The sequence below is a fragment of the Parasteatoda tepidariorum genome, chromosome 4, assembly GCF_043381705.1.
Source record: "Parasteatoda tepidariorum isolate YZ-2023 chromosome 4, CAS_Ptep_4.0, whole genome shotgun sequence".
NCBI classification, from domain to species: Eukaryota; Metazoa; Arthropoda; class Arachnida; order Araneae; family Theridiidae; genus Parasteatoda; species Parasteatoda tepidariorum.
This window is the reverse complement of record NC_092207.1, coordinates 2416802-2437080: the sequence shown is the minus strand read 5'-3', so window position 1 is coordinate 2437080 and position 20279 is coordinate 2416802. Positions and strand designations below refer to the sequence as shown.

At 27.9% G+C, this 20279-nt stretch overlaps 1 protein-coding gene across 4 annotated transcripts in view; it reads right to left on the bottom strand.

Annotated features, from left to right (window-relative positions):
- The window catches only part of LOC107452910 (ubiquitin carboxyl-terminal hydrolase 47), a 97938-nt gene that overhangs the window by 10581 nt on the left and 67078 nt on the right, over positions 1 to 20279 (bottom strand). For all 4 annotated transcript variants that reach the window (XM_043052876.2, XM_071180440.1, XM_043052877.2 and 1 more), the window contains 9 exons: positions 17163 to 17254; positions 14017 to 14100; positions 11431 to 11511; positions 9967 to 10082; positions 9757 to 9875; positions 7743 to 7873; positions 2714 to 2761; positions 2483 to 2607; positions 561 to 632 (listed from right to left, as the gene is read on the bottom strand). In XM_043052876.2, the coding sequence (XP_042908810.1) occupies positions 561 to 632; positions 2483 to 2607; positions 2714 to 2761; positions 7743 to 7873; positions 9757 to 9875; positions 9967 to 10082; positions 11431 to 11511; positions 14017 to 14100; positions 17163 to 17254 (868 nt within the window). The remainder of the gene's footprint in view (positions 1 to 560; positions 633 to 2482; positions 2608 to 2713; positions 2762 to 7742; positions 7874 to 9756; positions 9876 to 9966; positions 10083 to 11430; positions 11512 to 14016; positions 14101 to 17162; positions 17255 to 20279) is intronic.

Here is a 20279-nt window from a genome sequence, read left to right as displayed (position 1 = left end):
GATCCTTAAAGATGCTTTATTTTTTTCTATGCATGCGACAATTAAAAGCTTAATTGAAAATAAGTGGGGGCTGATTTACTTAATTTTCAAGTTTATTTTTAATTTTTTTTTCTCGTATCAAAGTAATTAAATTTGTATGGTATGTATGCATTGTGCTTTCACTCATTTTTATAATACAGTACAGAACCCGTTATCCTGAAATCAGAANAGATTTATTAACAAATGACGATTAAATTCTACTTTAACTATAAAGAAAAAAAAGTCTACTCATCTTTTCCAAATATTTTAATTATAAAAACAAATGTAAAGAATATATAACATACAACCCCATGGCAGAATTTTTTAGAACGTTCTGCCCCCCCCCTCCCCAATATACTAGAAAGGCTTCTTTTAAAAATTACTCTGTAGAATAAAACAGGTTTCCAAAAGTTCTGCAGAAAAAAAAAACCTAATTATTTTTGTTTCCGCTTTAAAAAAATTCTTTCTGCAAGAAATCGAATGTTCAGTGACAAAGTGTTTCTGCCACAGGGTGCACAACATATGCTTCAATACAAACTTACTTTGCATTTTCTTTATTTGTTATTTCTCGTTTTTCTTCCTCAGTAAGTTTCCTTAATTCTTCCCTTTTATCTCTGTGGAAAATCATTTCATGCATCAAGAATATGTGGAAAATTTATACAGAAACATATTTATTAAAACAAAATCAACCATGAAAAGTGAAGAGTGTACATACATAAATAATTTATAATATGCATAAATCATGATGCAAAACAGTTGAAATTTTTAAATAAACTGAAAAGAAATCATGAAATAAATGCAACATCTGAAATTCAAATTAACGAAAACATGATTTTTTTTTTGTTATTTTAATTTAAATTAAAAAAAAAGAGTACTAATCCGTTCTCTATTGTACACCTTACAAAAATTTAAGGTACGTTCTAATTAAGGTACACCTTACAAAATTTTTTAAATTAATTTACAAAAATTTAAGGTGTTTTGGAGGTTGTTTTGAGGTGTTAAGATTGGTTTGAAGTAGGTAACAAAAACATCCTTCAGAAATCTACCTCATAAGGTGCATGAAGTTGTTTTCTTTACACTTAAGGTTGTTTTGAATCTTCTATCAACTTCGTAGCAACATGCTACAACTCAAGTTGTTTTGAGGATGATTTAAATCTATGTATCAACCTGTTGAGGGAGGTTGTTTTGAAGGTGTGCAGGTTACTTTTTTTACACTCCAATTTGAATTGAGGTTAATTTAAACACACTTCATACCAACTTGCTAAGGAAGGCTATTTTGAAGTTGTACAGGTTACATAGGGGAAGGGGTTGGACAAAATAATGGAAACACTTCAATACTAACACTTTTTTTTATTTCTCAAAAAATACTGAGCAAACCAATTCATCAATTTTGAAGTGATCTCATACATAAAGTTTAAAGCTTTCAAGGTTTGAGAGACCAACAATAAATTAAAAACATATGCCAAAAAATGCAGCAAGAAATTAGATACATAATACTATTATATGGGTTACTATATGCAATAATTACACAAAATTTTATAAATCTAGTTCAAAAATATTTATGAAGATACAGAAATTTTTATAAAAAACGAATATTTTTGATCTACATTATTTTATTATATATTTAAAAATATTCAATAAAATTAAACAAAACTTAAACAATTTAAAATTGATTACAAAATTACTGCTTTAAATTTGAGTCAAATTCGCTGATAGCAACAAATAAGATATGTTTATACTGCTCATGCTTGAAAATAATTTTAAAAAACGTTTTATGGTAATAAATAATTTTGATGGTATTAAGAAATAAAACATGCAACAGAAAAGATACTTTTATGGAGGATGATTCCCAACTGTCATTTTTGTATTATTTAACAAAATTTATTAACAAATGACAATATTTCTGTAATGATGGTTCCAAGAACAAAGTTTGATGGCAGTAAGAAATAAAACATGCAAAAGTAGATACTTTTATGGGGGATAAATCCAACTGTCATTTTTGTATTATTTAACAAGATTTATAAACAAATGATAATATTCCTATAATGATGGTTCCAAAAACAAAGTTTGTCGGTATTAAGAAATAAAACATGCAAAAGAAAAGATACTTTTATGGTGGATGATCCCTAACTGTCATTTTTGTACTATTTGACAGGAGTTATTAACATTTATTAACATATTAAATTTATTAACAGATAATTTTTGTCTTTACGGCTACTGATGTTCAACTCCGAATTAGTTCAATTTATAACTTTGAACCCAATCAAGAAGATAATGAAACTTCTGGATAAAGTATAGGGAGAAATTCGCTTTGTGGAGGACTTTCTTATGGAACTAACTCGCATTCGAGTTACATGGAGAGGAAAACCTCCCAGGGTCAACCGGACGACAAGGGGACTCTTAACCCGTGATCTATCTACCGCTGAGGATATTTCACGTCAGCACTGTGGTCTGTTTAAATTACCTGTAATAAATCACTTGTCCATCATCCCCGTTAAAGAAACGCCAAGGATTATCAGAAGCAGTTAACCACTCTAATTCATCATGAATTGATAATAGTGAGTTTTCACAAGGAAAGGTACCTTGACCCTATAATAGAAATTATAAGAAAATATAAATATTTATTTTTTTTTGAATAAAAAAAAACTATATTAAATGTAACAAACTATAAAATAATTTGAAATCTCTTTCATACCTTAGCAAATTCTATTGAGTCTTCTGGAATTTCACTAATTTCAGAAAGCTGAAAAAAACAAAAATTCTTGAATGATGGTAGCAAAATAAGAACATATTGATATTCATATTTTTACAGCTGGAAAAGCATTAAACTTTAAACATATTGAAAGTTTCTTCTGGTAATCTACTACAGGGTGTGTAGCCAGATTTTTCAACAAAAATAAGCACTTTTTAAGCTCTCAAAAAATTTTAATCACTTCCAAAAAAGAAAAAAATAATAATGATTAAGATGTGTGCAGTAATACTAATAATTATTTACTTCTATTATTTAATGTTCTTAATTTATAAACATAAACTTAATAAAATTCAAAAAACTTACATAATCATGACAAAATAACTAGTTTCTGACAAATATTGCAGAGAAAATTGTGAAAATCATGCTTTTTTTGTAATTTAGAACGCCCAATTGATAAAGCAAAGAAAGAAATCTCTTTTTAAAAGATAGAAAATTAAGCACTTTTCAAAAACTCCGAACAAAAAAAAGGTTTAAGGGCTTCTAAAAAAATGTAAATCAAAATTAAGCACTTTTTAAAAATGCTACGCACCCTGTACACCAAAACATTCCTTTCTCATAGAATCACCTTTCATATAACCCTGATTTATATCAGATGATGCATTGATAAATACACTGATTGAAATCAAATTTCTTTACTTTCAAAAACATAGATTAGAGTGTTCATAAAACATTTCACAATGAGATTGTTTAATTTTTGTTAAAAATTTATTGTAAATATATCAATATTATTAATAAATTTCAATTGGTCAAATTACGTATGAACTTGAAATGCAATAAACCCAAGTACTTTTAAAAATTTTAAAATGCATTTGGATCTTTCACAATGCAAATTAAGAACAATGAAATTTTTTTGTTTTTATATGGGTCATTCTCACAAAAGCAGTCATTTTCATGTCCCCAGTATATTTTATGTTTGTTTTACAGCTTACGAAGAAAGTAAATTCAGGGAAAGTGTCCTTCAGAATGCAAGCTAACAAAAGAATAAAAATAAAATTATCAATTTTTATTTTTTATTTATTTTAGGTAATTAAAATATACCAATATGTCATTCCCTCACTTGTCCCCACTGCTGATTTAAAAAAAGAAAAAAATTGTTTCTGAAATAAAATTTTTTTTTTTACAAATTCGTGTTTTTTATTTCAGAATACTGAAATATAGAATTCAGAAAATCAATTTTAAATTTAATTTCTGATAAAAATATTAACACAGCACTATTTTAAACTTTGTCCCCAGTGTTTCGCGTCATTCCCTCACAACAATGTTCTTATCACCTGCAATCTTCTTAGAATAAAAATATTTTAATAAAAACTTCAGAAGTTAACAACTGGCATCATAGAACAAAATTGCAGTATGTTTCCATCTTCAACTTAAAGAAGCTTTGCTGTGGAATAAATTTGAATGAATCAAACCAGGTAAAATTTTTTACATTTGTCATTCCCTCATGTCGTTTTTTAGAGTAAAATAAAATACAACTTCATCGAGAAAGTGGATAATTATATGTTGCTTTCTTGTATGAATATAATTGTATGTGATTGACTTCAGAAATTAATTAGGCCTAACTGTTATTTTTAAATTTTATTGAATTCGTCATTCCCTCACTAGTGTATAAAGTGAGGGAATGACGCTGAAGTGAGGGAATGATTCAAGATGAGTATATTATTAAATTTTTTTTTGTTCAATCGTGCCAGCCAATTTTATTTCCCAAACCTGTAAAAACTATTAAATATATAAGACTAAATTATAATAAATATTAGATATACTTAGTATGTTATCATTTTCAAACTTTAGGTAGATGTAACTTAGATAAAAACATGTATTAAAATAAAATATCATTCCCTCACTATTAGTGTCATTCCCTCACTTTTTAAATAGTGAAAATAATTAATTTACTTATTAATTAATTTGAAAAATAAATTAAAAAATTAATAAATTAATTTATTAAATTAATTAATTTATTAAATTAATTAATTTATTTATTAAATTAATTAATTTATTTAATTAATTTATTTATTAAATTAATTAATCTATTTAATTAATTTATTTATTTAATTAATTTATTTATTAAATTAATTATTATAAATTAATTATTATAAATTAATTTATTATAAATTAATTAATTATAAATTAATTAATTATAAATTAAATAATTATAAATTAATTATTTAAAAAATTACTTAATTAAAATATTAAGTATAATTTATAGGATATATACTTTCTTTATAATGCCATTACATATTTCTATTAATATAAAAAGTTTCAGAGCTTTTTATTCACTTTACTTCTTTGGGATTTTATGAACTGAAAAATGACAGTTTTTGTGAGAATGACCCATATGCAGATAGTTATAATAAATTGTTATTGACTATGATATTATCTACATAAAAAAAGCGACAGTAATGAAAATAGCACTAATTTATATTTTTAAAACATAATTTTCAAAACATGCTATTTTAATATGGCAATAATAATTAATTAATTCTGAATCTTAAAAAGGAAATTGTTATAATATGATGAAATGGCAATTCAGATTGCCATGGAAATGAAATGGCAATTCAGATTGCCATTTCATTTAATGCAGTTTATTCTTTCAATAAATGGGTAAGTTACTTTATAAAATTATTTGTCAAAATGCAGTTAAAGAGCCTGATTTTTAACAATTTATTTTGCCACATTAAAATTTAAAGAAAAAAAAGTTACGAAATAACCTTTTTATTCGTTTCTTTCAACCACACTTCTCCTCCATATTTATAAAATATAATGCAAACAAATTTATGATACTAATTCATAATACTTAATTTATTTAGTACTCGAGTTTCAAATGTTTTCCAATTATATTTCATTTTAGCTACATAAGTTGCATAAAAAAAATGAACTACAAGCAAAATTTTTAAGGACTTTTTACAAAATCAATAAAAAAGATTTGATTCAATTACTTTACTTTTACATTTTAAAGTTACTTTTAATTTACTTCTTGAAAAAAAAAGTGATTTTTTAACAACTGTAAAATTTTTCAAACAGCATTTTTGAAAAATAAAATTTTTAATAATTCTCAGACCCACTAATATGCTTAAAGCTATCTTCAAACTTTCCAAGGATGAGAATGGTCAGAAAGCAAAATAATAGAATAGTTTGCTTTAATGCTCTTTTCTCATTTGCACCTATTATTTTTCATTAAAATATGTCCTAATTAGACCAATTTGATTGACATAAGACATTTTTTATGCCAACAAGATGCTGATACAATGTAGGAAAATTGAATTGAGCCTGGCATTACTACACATGCAAATTTCAAAAATGAGCAAATTCAGTATAAATTCACTTTTTTTCTGATCTTTTTCTACTGTATTATTATGTGCACATTTTGAATCAAGAAGATGCTTTTATAAAGCCCACAGTTATTACTATTGATTTCAACAAGGTACAAGGTTTTACTTCGATTTTATTGCGACACTAAAATTTCGATCAGGCATTTGTGTACTAACTTTTGAAAAAGCTTGATTCAAGCAAATTTCAACCTATTTTACATAGTCTTGTCTTCTGGTTGCTGTTGCTACAGATTTCCACATGGTTTTAAAATCGTTAGCTTTTTTAAAAATTTTATGAAAATTAAGAAAAGTGGATTAATTTTACTCCTGTCTTTAAGATCAAATGTACTGTTCCAATAATTTTTTTTAATCAATAGAAACTTTAACAGTTTCCCTGAGAACATCTCTATCATTTGTACATGTATGCTACATATCAGTCAGTTCAAATATAATTTGGAATAGCACACTTTTCTACAGTATTCGTAGCCAAATCTTTCAACAAAAACAAAGCATCTTTTAAGCACTATATACATTAACAAAATTCAAAATAATTTTCAAAGATTTTACACGATCATGATAAAATAACTAGTTTCTGACAAAGAACTCTTTTTCTTGATTAAAATAGTCACCAAAAAAAAAAGATCGAGAGATTTTTCAGTTTGAAAAATGAGGGTGGAAAATGAAGCCTGAAATTTAGAATACCTAGCAAAATGCAGCAGAGCTACACATGAGAGTGCTAAACTCTAACTTAACTCAGCTCAGCAGATGCACATGCGGACCTGCAAGCATTTCATCAAACATGTAAAATGATTGCCGCTTTTATACATTATGGATCCACGGTACGCTAAAATGGATTGTGGTTTAATGAATTATGAAAACGTTGAATATAACAACATGAAAAGCATTCTTTTGCATAATATGTGCTGAAAACCAACATAGTAAAGAAAAAAAATCATATTTTTGAAAAGGATCATTTTGAAAGTCAAACACTTTTTAAAAACACCTAATGAAAAAAGCACCTTTAATGGCTTCAAAAAAACAAAAATAAGCACTTTTTTAAAACGCTAGGCACCATGTTNTGAATAGAACAACATGAAAAGCATTCTTTTGCATAATATTTGCTGAAAACCAACATGGTAAAGAAAAAAAATCATATTTTTGAAAAGGATCATTTTGAAAGTCAAACACTTTTTAAAAACACCTAATGAAAAAAGCACCTTTAATGGCTTCAAAAAAACAAAAATAAGCACTTTTTTAAAACGCTAGGCACCATGTTCTAGCAATTGACAAAATACAATCACAGGCTTTTCCACTTAATGGTTAATCATACAATTGCCGAACATGTGTAACAAATTGAAACAGTGCATTGATTGCAAAGGAAGAGAAAAAAAGAAATCGTGGAATAAAAATTAGTTTTTAAAAAACAGGGGTTATTAGCAGAACCACTAAATAAGAATTTTGATTCAGTTTCTCGTCAACAGTACACCGCCAAAATGATTCGTCTGAGACACTGTGTGTCTCGGATGAATCATTTTGGTTAACTCTGTATTTAATAAATGGAAAAAATGTATTGAGAAATATATTTAAAAATAACAAACACTGAATTATTTTCTAAGACTTAATACACAATAGTGCTAGGCACTGTAAAATAGGTCAAATTAGTTTACTTTTTTAGTAATGGTGAGAGTTTTGGTATCATCAAAAACTATTTCTTTGAAAGAGTCTAACTTGAAAGCAGCTGGATGCCACCTGCGAGTGAACAGAACTAGTTGAGTAGTTGATGTGACAGGCTCAGCATCTAAGAAGTTTAAATACATATGAACCAAGACATTATGTAATATCATTAGTAAAACAACTTAATCATATTTGTATTTAACATATTGATTTAAAAAGTAGAGTTCAAACGCCTGAGTCAGCTATAGAGTGCAAAATGTAAATGATATTAGGTAAATTGTTAAAAGAGTGTCGTAAGCAAAGTCTGACACAAAAAAAGGGAGAAAAACCATTGGGCTACTTAAGGGTTGCATGTCTCTTATGTTTCATTAATGAGTAAATCCCCTACATACTACTATGGTAATTATTAATTACTCCATTTTAATGAGACAGTAATAAAAACATCAATTTTTATTTCAAATTGTAAATAATTTAGATAATTATTATGAAACATTATTATAGAGATAACTATAAGAAAACAGGTAACTATCAATTTTTTTAATACTATATTCAAGTGAATTCATATTCATTAAATATTTTCACACAATTCAGTAAAAATTGGTAAGTTTCTAATTATATGAGAAGGTTTAAATTGAACAGACAGTACGAAGAGTTACTAGCTACTATTCTACTGAATATATTAGAATGAAACTTCATATATATGTAACTTAGATTATTGGGCTTTTTGCAAATAAATGGCACTGAACAGATAAAACCACATACAAATACGCCCATTCTCCTATTGTTGAACGACCAGGTATGCCTATAGAGAACGCAGATACATAAATAAAATATTCTACTCTTTTTCATATTATTATATTCTTGTTATGTTATCACATTCTTGCTATGATATTCTTGTTATGTTATCACATTCTTGCTATTATATTCTTGTTATGTTATTACATTCTTGTTATTATATTCTTTTAAAATTTCAGATAAAATTTTAATTTTTTAAAAAAGAAACCTTGATTTTAAGAACATATATTTGAAATTTCTTTCAGATCTGTATACTACTACCACCAGTTTTACTTTAAACTACCAGATTAAAGTTTACTTTAGAGCTAGAGTATAACATACTCAAAAAACATTAGCTAAATTTAATTATATATTTTCTTTATTTAAATTTAAAATTGAATTGGCACAAAATCAAAATTAGAATAAACTAGAGTATGAACCCTGTAGAGCGAAAAAAATAAAATGAACAAAAGTTAGAAGTAACACCCTCTTTTAGAAAATAAATAAAACGTATCCAAAGAGCAGCCTTGGTCACGTTTAGTAATGAGAATTTGTTTATTGTGTATTTGAACAAGATTATGTGAATGGACATTGTAAGGAAGATTTCAATGTCAATTATTAAAGTGTGGATAATAATAGGGTTCAGAAACAGGTAGATAAGGAAATTGTCAGTTTGAAAAGGATAACGAGATCTTTCGTAGATTACATCAAACACGGCTTTGAAATCTTTTTTGTTTAAATGAAGTTTCAGTGAATTTAAATGGATCATTGAAAATTAGCCCTCTTGTTTAGAACATGAAAACTTACTGTCTGTAAGAACCATACATGGCTTTTGCTTTCGTTACTTGTAAGGAAAATAAAAGTACATATTTTTAATTGTACTTTTTAAATGTAGTACTTTTACTGGTTTTTCGTTATTTTTTTAAAGAAATAAAACAAGTATTTGTAACATCAATGTCAAAAGAAATAATTAGTTATTCAAGAAATTTCGTGCAAATTTTTCACAAAAATTTTCATCTCCTACTAGAAAGATGGCAAGAGGTCATGACCATTTAAAACAGTTTTTTCCATTAAGGCCCATTCTTTCCACAAAATGCACAGTTGCTCTGAGTTAGAATGGTGTTTTATTAAGATAAGTTAATAAATATTGAAATGTTTCACACCCATTCAACATGATTTTTCTCCCCATCATACAACAATTCAATAAAAGTATAAATGCTATGTGTCATTTACCTGGTAAAAATTCTACAAACATTTCTGAATTTTGATCTATTGGTATGTCTTTTTCAAATTGTAAATGATCTAGATAAATGGCACCAGGACTTTTCCAACTTTTTTTCCTTAGACGACATCTATTGAAAAGTGTTTAAAAAAAAAAGAAAGCCATTTATAAGACAGACTGAGAATACAACACAGAACGAAAATAGAAGTGAATGAATGTACCTATTTAGAGGAATGTCCATACTACATTTTTCTTTTAATTCTGCAAGAATTTCCTTTTTGGCTGTCAGGACTGTCATCCCTTTGGTTAAAACACAGTCTGAGAGGAACTTGATGGGCTAATAATAATCATTAAGTAAAGATATCAAGTCAATTTATAATTTGTATCAACTTGTTTTAATACATTAAAAACTCTGTCTATAGAGAAAGTTTTCCTTACTAACTAAGGGGATCAACCTGATAGTCAATGCATAAAATATACATTCAAGTCCTGGGAAATCTTCTAAAAAAATTTTTTTACATCCTTTATTAATAATACAGTAGAACGTCGGATTTATGTTGTCTGGCTTCCTGCGTCATTTTCGTGGGCAAATTGCCAGTACCAACAATTTTAAATTATCCCGGATTTTACGTAACCCTTTAGAGGAAAGTCATGCTTAACACGTTTTTCTAACAGGACAAAATAGTTTTTTGTGCGAAAGCTGGCACAAATTTTTTCTTTCTTTTTTGTGAAAGGGCGATTTTCCACCAGTTAAATTCAAGAGCAAAAACAGAGGAAGGGTGGTTAAAGGAAGTGTGGGAGCTTAAATTTTAAAATTTGCAAAAGTGAAATTTTTCCAGTTAATTTCAGATTTCAGAATAACTTAACTGGTTAGGTTATCATTTGCTTCTCTTGATTAAAGTGATTTACAAGATGTATCTAAAGAAAAATTAAATGCTCTGGAAGCTTCAGATTTCATTTCTACATTATTGAACCGGCAATGGTTTAAAAAAAGCCGGCTTTCTGGTATTCAACAAGAACATAGGTCTTTCAGAATAAAATTGAATGGCTGAAGATCTTCCAAAGTTAATGACGCATATATCAACAGTAACACACATTCCATTACTTTCCAATCCTTTTAGTTTATTAAAGATTTAATGTCTGTTCTTGATGATAGTGATAAAAACAACAAAGATAAGTAAAAAATATTCAAGGATATACCCACAACTGATTAAGAGTTTCAAAGCTAAAAATCTCTAAAATAATATTTACCAGTATATGCTTAAGTAAACCAAAAAGCAAATTTGTGTACAAGAATAAGTATTGACAGGGATATTGATCTTAAAAAAAAAAAAAAAAAAAAAAGAGCAAAGAATACAAATTTTTTCTAATAATTCTGTATGTGTCCTATTATTAAAAAGTGCCTGTTTTCAAATTGCATCCCCCCTGATTTTGCATTTGCTTATTTTGTGGGTTTTTTACGCTAGTTTGATGGAAAACAAAATATCGGGGTTCCACTTAAAATAGATAAAATTTTCAATAAGTATTAAGTTTTAAACTCTAATATTATGTGGTAATATTGATTATTGTTATTATGACAAAAAAGCTAATAATAATGGTTATAAATTAGCTAAGAAAACAATTAATAAATGGTGTTATTGAAAATCAAAATATTTTTTGAATACCAAGTTAAGTGTTTGCCTTACTTCAGTTTCATTTAAGCACAACTGATAAATTTTGACTTTATATTCTCCCTTGCGCAGAGCTCTGCCAAGTTTCACAGCCAACTAAAACAATAATAAATACATTTTATAAAGTAGAATAAATTCATACGTATAAGTAATCATTCATATACTTAAATTTTTTTTTTACTAAATTACTGTTTCAATTGAAAATTTAAATTTTGTAGACTACAATTCAACTAAAATTTAAGTAATTAAAATATAAAATAAATCAGTTCAATCTAGTAAATTCTTGAGTTTTTTTTTGTCTTAAATTCAGATTATAAAAGTTACTTCAATCTGAGAAAGTTCAAAAAAAATTAATTTCCCATATTAAATGTAAAACTAGTAAAAAAACGTTAATTTGGTAGAACCTAAGTCAATCATTTCTCGTAAGATCATTCTTTAAGAATGATAAATACAGGAAAAACAAATGTGGGTCAACGTTGAATACCAAATAATGAAGTTAAAATTAAGTAAAGTAACAAAGAAGTAATGAGCTTGAAAATAATCAATTTACAATAAGTATAATCATCTTAATAGAAAAAACTATAATGAAAATAAAAAGAAGATATATTAACGCATTCATTTTTTGTAAATTTATGTGAGTACAAAATATTACTAATTGTTTCAAATGCTCAAGGGGACTTCAACAAAATTTTAGCCCTGGTTGTATTTCAATTTTTTCATCTTGATTGGTATCGTTGCTACCATTTCTTGAACTGATATCACAAGTTTTAACATGCTCATCAACCGACTCATAAATATCAAACCTGATGGAGGCCTTTTCCCAAGACAGTAACAAATCCTTATTTCCTCCCTATCACTCAGGAGTTAGTTTTTCTTGTTAAAACAAAATAACTTCATTATACAGTCAAACCCTGCTATAGTGAACATGGTTTATATTGAACTCACGGATATAGTGAACAAAATGTTAGCTCCCGTGCCTTGCTACACATGTATAGTATAATTTTTTGAGGATATAGTGAACTAAAAAAAGAGAGGAAGATTGATATTATGAACTTTTTTTCTGTCGACTGATTTATTTTCTTCATTTTTTATGTAATAATTTTGAAATTACCTCAAAATAAGTACATATATAGATTTTTAAAATACCATCTATAGCATGGAATGCCGCAAAAAGCATTTTATTTTGCTTCATTATTTGCTTATATGTTTGAATTGTTTCAGCATTCAAAGAAGACGCAATTTTCATGTATCTGGACAAATGCTTCAAGTCAAAGCAGATGAATGCGCTGAGCGATTTGGTGAGACTGCTTTTATGCTCTCGAATGCCTGGGTAGACAGGTTCAAAACCGTATAAATTCAGGAAAAATTATCAGAGAGTGGGGAAATGTTTCCATATCTGATGTAGAGGACTGCTCATCTGCTAAAGATAACTAATATTTTTTTTAGTCTAAGCAAGATGCAGAGTAATAAAAAAATAAAAGTTAACACATTTTTGTTGCTACGTATTATTTTTCAGTCAATTTTGTGAACATCTTAAAAGTGTACATTGCGGCAGTAGGAAACAAGAAATTTGAACATAGTTAAAATAGTCTTGTACCAAACATTAAAGTACAATATATAATAATTCTAAGAACTGATGATCTAAAAATTTTTCCAAGAGTTGAAATTTCCTCAATATTCCTTTTAAGCTTTTTCCCTTGATTTTTTCTTTCTGTTTTAAAGCACTATCATGACTCCTTTACAACACTCAATATAACAAGTACGGCCTGTTATGAAATCCTGTTCAAATGATAATATTAAATATACAAAACATGTTTGTAAGAAGTTTTTCTTGTTTGGGCTTATTTGATGTGAGGCACCTCTGCTTTAGTAGCTTTTTGTGCCAAATGCACCAAACCGAGTTCTCCCTAGTTCTATTTTTTGGGGTCTCCTACCTTGTTTAAAAAGTCTGACAGTTCCTTAATACAGCTGAGCTGTAGCTCCGGGGTAGCCACTCAAATCTAGAAAAATTCTCCCCAGTGTTTTCACTGTACATATTAAACACTACATTAAGAAGAAACGCAATGCTATTGTAAATTAAATAGTTTCGTATAGTTGGAATATCATCCTTAAATACCCCATAGATTACGCATTGAGTAATCACCATTTTTCAAAAGATGAAAATAAGAAACAAAAGTCTCACTATTTTCCCTGTTTGTAAAGGAAAAAAAAGGTCAAAATTCCTTGCATTTTTCCTGTTATTTTAGGTGATTTTTAAATTCCACCTATTTTCTAGGTTTTCCCTGTGGAGTAGCAAACAAGAGCCCTTAAAGATGGAGAGTTCATAATGTAGTAAATAATTTCCCTCTGGTAAAACCCAACCCTGGCTTTTAGTAACTAAGATTTTCACAAAACTAACAAAATCCCAATTCTTTCAAAACAATATAAACGGGAAAATAAGAGAATATTTAAAAAGACAGATTTGTTATATTTCATATGATTTTGGTCCATACTGGAGTGAACTTCAGCTAATATTTTTGACAGATAGTACACATAATTATTTAAATTTCTACATAAAACATTTATTTGAATTCATGTAAAGCAGAAAATGGTATTTTTTACCTTACTATCTTCTCCAAATGTCATGAGATCATCTGATAATCTTGTCAATTCATATTCTTGATTATTTGAATTCACTTTATATATCTGAAATAAATATTTTATGAAATCTGTGGAAGAATCAGTTTAATGCAAACTATTCAAAACTCTGAGGCAGTCAAACACAAATGGGCAAATTTAAAAAAAAAAAAAAAGATATTGTTTTTGATAGATAATGCAGCTCGAAATGAATGAAGAGTTTTCACTGCATGTTACCCCCAAAAATTAAGTTTTTAGAACATTATCGGAAATTTAAAAATAAAAAAAAAATTGGGAGAACTGTTAAAAAAATTCGGATTGACCTTTTTTTGCGGAAGTCCTTCATCCCTGCAAAAAAAAAAAAAAAACAGGTTCTGGAAAAAATGTAGAGTATCTGGAAGAGATTAAAACTTTTATACACATTTACAAAGTTTTATATAATCCATACTTCTTCTTCCTATAACTAAAAATATTAGTAAATGTTAATTAGCATTTTAAAAACATTGATACACATATAAGTTTGAGAATATTGTATTGAGCGATTAATTAAAAAATAGCTTTATTCTGCCAAATGTGTGAGTTACACGGTTTTCTTTGGATAAAGAATGTTTGCTTATAGCATCCTGGTGTTTCTATATATTTTGAACAGATTTTCTCAAAAATGTTGCTCAATGTATTCTTTAATTATGATCACCTACATGTATTATCAATATATCGCTACCATAATTTCATTGCTTAATTTGTTTTATTACAAACTTACTTCACGATTCTCACCGTCAATGCATATACATATCTGCAACGATAAGAATCCTTTTAAACAGAGCTCTGAAGGTCTTTAAAAAAACAGAAATGGTGGCAGCAAAACTACGAAGTTAAATGTACTTCATCAATTTTCATCTCAGTGCATGACTCAATGATCAATTTCAATCATGCAAAATTTCTGATGACAAAATCTTTTGAAATTTTAATTTTATAGTTAAAGATAACTACATAATTATAATAGTGAATCCACAGTCCCCTTAATGTTTTAAAGAGTGCATGAACCCTGTTAAAATAAAATATTTACTTCTACAAACATAAGATTGTGATGAAAATAATGATCCGGACCCAAATGCAAGACAATATACTTGTTGATAAAAAATTCATCGGCTTCAAAAAAAAATTTGAAGATGGTAATAAAAGTTTACATAATTCGAGCGCACAGAGAGATTTGCCCATTCTCAAAACTTTCCTAATGGGAATGAGGAAAACAAAAGTGCAAAATAAAACTGGTAAGACAGCAGTACCCTCAAGACTGAAATAAAAAATTAAGGTAAAAAACAAAACTAGACAAATGACAATGGCCCAGAGAGGCATATCAGGGCAAAATGTATTCCCACGCACTATCCAGAGTTGTTGAGAAAGTCATGTTGTTAACAAGGGAATCTGTTTTCATTATGAATAAAACAAGATTCCCTGGCATCAAGATGAGCTGATGTGGCAGGGGTGGTAAGAATTTATGTCCAGAAATCCAAGAATGTGCAGCAATAGATGATTTATCACAATTTTGATAATGAACTTATCTACCATGTTCCTTTAATCAAAATTGTAAGCCATGTCTGTCTTGCCTGATGAAACCAAATTTGATAAAGCATTGAATTCATTTCAAGATTCCAAGGATGTACAGCAATAGATGATTTATCACATTTTTGATAATGGACTTATCTACCATGTTCCTTTAATCAAAATTGTAAACCATGTCCGTCTTGCCCGATGAAACCAAATTTGATAAAGCATTGAATTCATTTCTAGATTCCAAGGATGTACAGCAATAGATGATTTACAACATTTTTGATAATGGACTTATCTACCATGCTCCTTTAATCAAAATTGTAAACCATGTCTGTCTTGCCCAATGAAACCAAATTTGTTAAAGCATTGAATTCATTTCAAGATTCCAAGGATGTACAGCAATAGATGATTTACAACATTTTTGATAATGGACTTATCTACCATGTTTCTTTAATCAAAATTTTAAAGCTTGGTTGTTTTGTTGCACCGGCAACGCATTCATTCTCTGTTTCACTTTCGGAAACCACGGTTTTTTCTAATTCTGTTTTTAACTTTTATTTTAAATTTTTCTTTAGGAATTTTACATTTTTGTCAGATTACTTTTGTTTTCCCGATTCCCGCCGGGCAAATCTTAAGAATTGGTGGTTATTTTTTAGCGCAAGAAACATTTGCTCAAAAAAAATAAATTTGAAAATGGTCATAGAAGTTTACATGTTTAGAATGCTTAAAAATGAGCACCCATTCTCAAGGGGCCGCAGTCATGAATGACTTCGGGATGTGAGTTTTGAGCGCTAGTAAGACAGTACATTAAATTGAAATACTGAACATGGTATTAAAATAAGTTATATGTAAAATAATGGCCATGGTTTTTAGATTGTTAAGCATCCTTCTGGTTAAGAAAAAACATCGTTTGAGTGAAGCCTGTCCACAAAAAAAGCTGCTTTCACAACAAGCACAAGTCTTTTCCAGAATCATCCCTCTGATTTAAACAATCATTAAACTTTGTTTGGGGAGGCATTTTGCAGAGAAAAAAATTTGTGTTATCGAAAAATATTTCAAAAATGAAAACACCCGAAGATAAATAATCATTGATAACTACTCACTGATTGTTGAACTGCACTTGAAAATAGAAAGATAATAAAAAACAGTAAAATAATAAATCTGCATGAAGAAACACCGCTTTTGTAACCATAGAAACCAATAAGTAAAATATCAGCCTATTTTCCGAGTGAAAGGCAATCTATTTGGATCAGGAGATTAAAACAAAACCTTTCTTCTTATTTAGAAGTGGATGAATTCATACCTAATCTACAATAAAAGGTATTCCCCCAGTAAAATTAGCAATGTTGTAGTATTTTTCTTTTTCATTTCTCATTTTGGGGAATTAATAAATTTCTACTGCTGCACGACATTTAAAGGAAGTCTTAAAAATGCAGAAACTAAAACTTTATCTTAAGGAAAAAGCATAGGCAAAACATATGGCCTTTTTTCAAAAATATAGAAAATATAAGACAACTACGAGGCCTGGAAGCAGTTAATTATTCAAATGAAACAATAGAAAAGCTATTTTATAAACTTACTCTGAAACAATTTGACTTTAAACCGATAAATTTTTCTAATTCTTTCTTCATTTTGAAGAGTGTTATTCTTTTATCAGCATAAACCCTAAGCACTGAAAAAAATAATAAAACATAGTAAATACATGAATGCAATATACACATATATGGGTCATTCCAAAAATACCGATCACTTTCAATAAACAGTAAATAGAAATTTTTTTTAAAAAAAAAACCAAAATGGATCTAAGGTGGTTAATTACTTATTCAAAAATCAAAATCAAGCTTTAGCAGCGAACTTTTAAAAAATTATTAATCATTATACTTTAAAACTTAGACACATAGACAGAAAAATATCAAATTTTAAATTATCACCCAATTTTTAAATAGAAAAATAAAAAAGCAATTTTGCACTGGTAACACTAAGATGTGAATGTTCATTTCTACACATAGAAGATTTTATCATTATTTAAGCAGGTACATTTGTCATTTAATAAGCAAATTATGTCCCCTGTGTTAATATTTTAATATTTTTACAACTTAAAAGTTTGGATAATTTCATTAAAACACATTGTGAGAAATTTATAGAATTCATTACTGATACCTATTAGACACTAAAATATTTCCTGTTATTTTAATGAAAGTGTTTTTGTCTTTTTTGAGGTAAAAAATACATGTCAGTAAACACTAAAGTAACATAGTGGACATACATATTTTATGCCAAGAATTGAACAATTTGAAACATGTTATGATATTCATAAACATCAACTGAGCCATCAAATTAATAGAAAATTCTATTTCCTTTCATTTCTAAATTTGGATTTTTTTAGAATACCTATTATAGAATCAAACTGAATGTAAGAAAAATCATTCTCGATTACTGGAAAGTTTCTACCACTGTCATAGTCGTTGCTGCTTGATGAATAAATGTCCAAAACATCAAGTTTCTTCTTATTATTATAAGAAAAATGTTTTTGTGTTCCAAAGTTATGAGTTTAATGATCTTGTCTTACTTCTATATTGGCAGTTGTCATAAAATCTTTTGAGCCATAGCAATGACGAAATCCCCTTCTACATTGTTTTACGCATACAATGCATAAACTGTTATATTTGTGCCACATGCCAGAATTCTATCTGCTAATCGTTTTCAATTTCCACCGATTCCATCAGCTGCCCTTTTCCAAGCTCGGATTCAAGGAAAGACCATTTGCCAAACCATATATAAAAAGGCTGTGACTAAACAAATAAAAATCATTTTTCTGTCTATATTGAGTGGAAGGACCAACAGAAAAAAAAAATGAAGAGTTTCTGTCTTAGGACAGCTTTCCTTAACCATTTTCAAAATGCCCATATGGCACTAGGGTTATGTTTGTAGCTTAACAAAAAATGAAACAGTGCTAAAAGATACAGGTTTAATTTTTTCAATTCCACAGTACGAAAGCCCAGTGTGTAAAGTTATTAAATTTGCACCATAATGATGTGCTTATATTTCTTCAGATAATTTGAGGTTGTAATCTTGCTGAAATCTAGATGGATAACAGCTTCATTGGGTTTGAGATCTATTATCTTCATATTGTTTCTCAATGTTGAATACATGTTTTTTCTAGAAAATTTTTTAGAATTCTTCGACGAATTTACTTGCTAGTGTAGAAACTGGAGAAGTCATAATCATTTTTTAAACCTTCTTTACACTTAGTTTCTTTCCCTTTTTCTTCTTCATAAAGCTCATTTTTATAATTCCATTCGGCTTGTGCATCTGTGTTTATTGCATTACAAGGAATATTCCTTCCATAACAAGCGGGCGGTTTGGGATTTGACACTCATGTGGGCGAGAGGTTTTCTCTAATAATTGGACTAATAAAAAATGTACGTTTTTGGAACATAGCCAGAATTTATAAAAATTCCAAGAAAAATGTGAATTTCCGATTTTTTGCAGAAGTGTTTCATCCCTGAGTATGCCTATATAATTAAGGAAATAAAATTTTTTAAAGCCTATTCGCGTTCTCATATAATTTTTAGAAAAGGGTGAGAAATTATCCCTCACATTTTTCTGTTATGAAAACCCCGATATATAAACTTTCACAATCACAGGGGTGCTACTCGCAAAATACCAAATTGTCTCACCAGAAATTGCATTTCGTCTCAGTTAAAATCTCTTTTTGGCTCAGTTTGTCTCAGCTAAAATTATTTTTTGACTCAGTTTATCTCTGCTAAAATGACTATTAATCAGTTTGATAACAATATAAAGATAATTTTCAGGATCCATGAAACCATTAATAGCATACTAGGAGTACTACAATTATATATACATTCACTATTGCTAGGATTTTAAAAAACCTGCATATGATTGATTATAAGAGTCTACAAAATTGTTTTGTGGACTCTGTTGTTTTCATATATATTGCATTTATCATTTATGCCAATGAATAGTATCTGTTCCAGAATTTTACAAAGTAAATTTTAACTTTCTTATTTTTTAAAATATAATGGTGTTAACTTTCTAAAAAGAAATATCTATTTAGTTTCAGTAATTCAAAAGGGAAAATACCCATTTTATTTTGAGCTCAAATTTCATCTCAAAATATATAACTATTCAGTTACAATGAAAGGTCTACAGATTTCAATAATTAAAAGAGAAATTCAGTAATTAAATAATGAGAGTTTAAGAAAATGCAAATAACACAAAAAAAAACACTCTTTGATAGAATTCAGGAGGTGCAGTGAAATTTTGAAATATTTTAGGTAGGAATTTTTCAAGAAAATTTTAGGGAGCACTTAATAGCCAAAAATTAGCATATATACATTTTTATATCAAAACAGAAATATTTAAAAACTATTATAAACAATTTAAAAAGACACATATAAATATAATTTTCTTTCTAAAATGACTTGCATCCTTTATTAAGTATAAAAGTAAACTTTTTAGTTTATTGGCATTGACTAGTAGATTGTACTTTCTTGCATTCACAAGATTAGTTAGTTGACTATGTTCTTTTAATTTGTATAGCTAAATATACAATCATAAAATGTGATTATGAATGCACTTAGTAATTGTTTAAATGCAACAACTGTAGAAAAATATATCACATCTTTACAGTAACTAATTCAAGAAAAAACTTAATTCTACTTCTTTCTAGAATC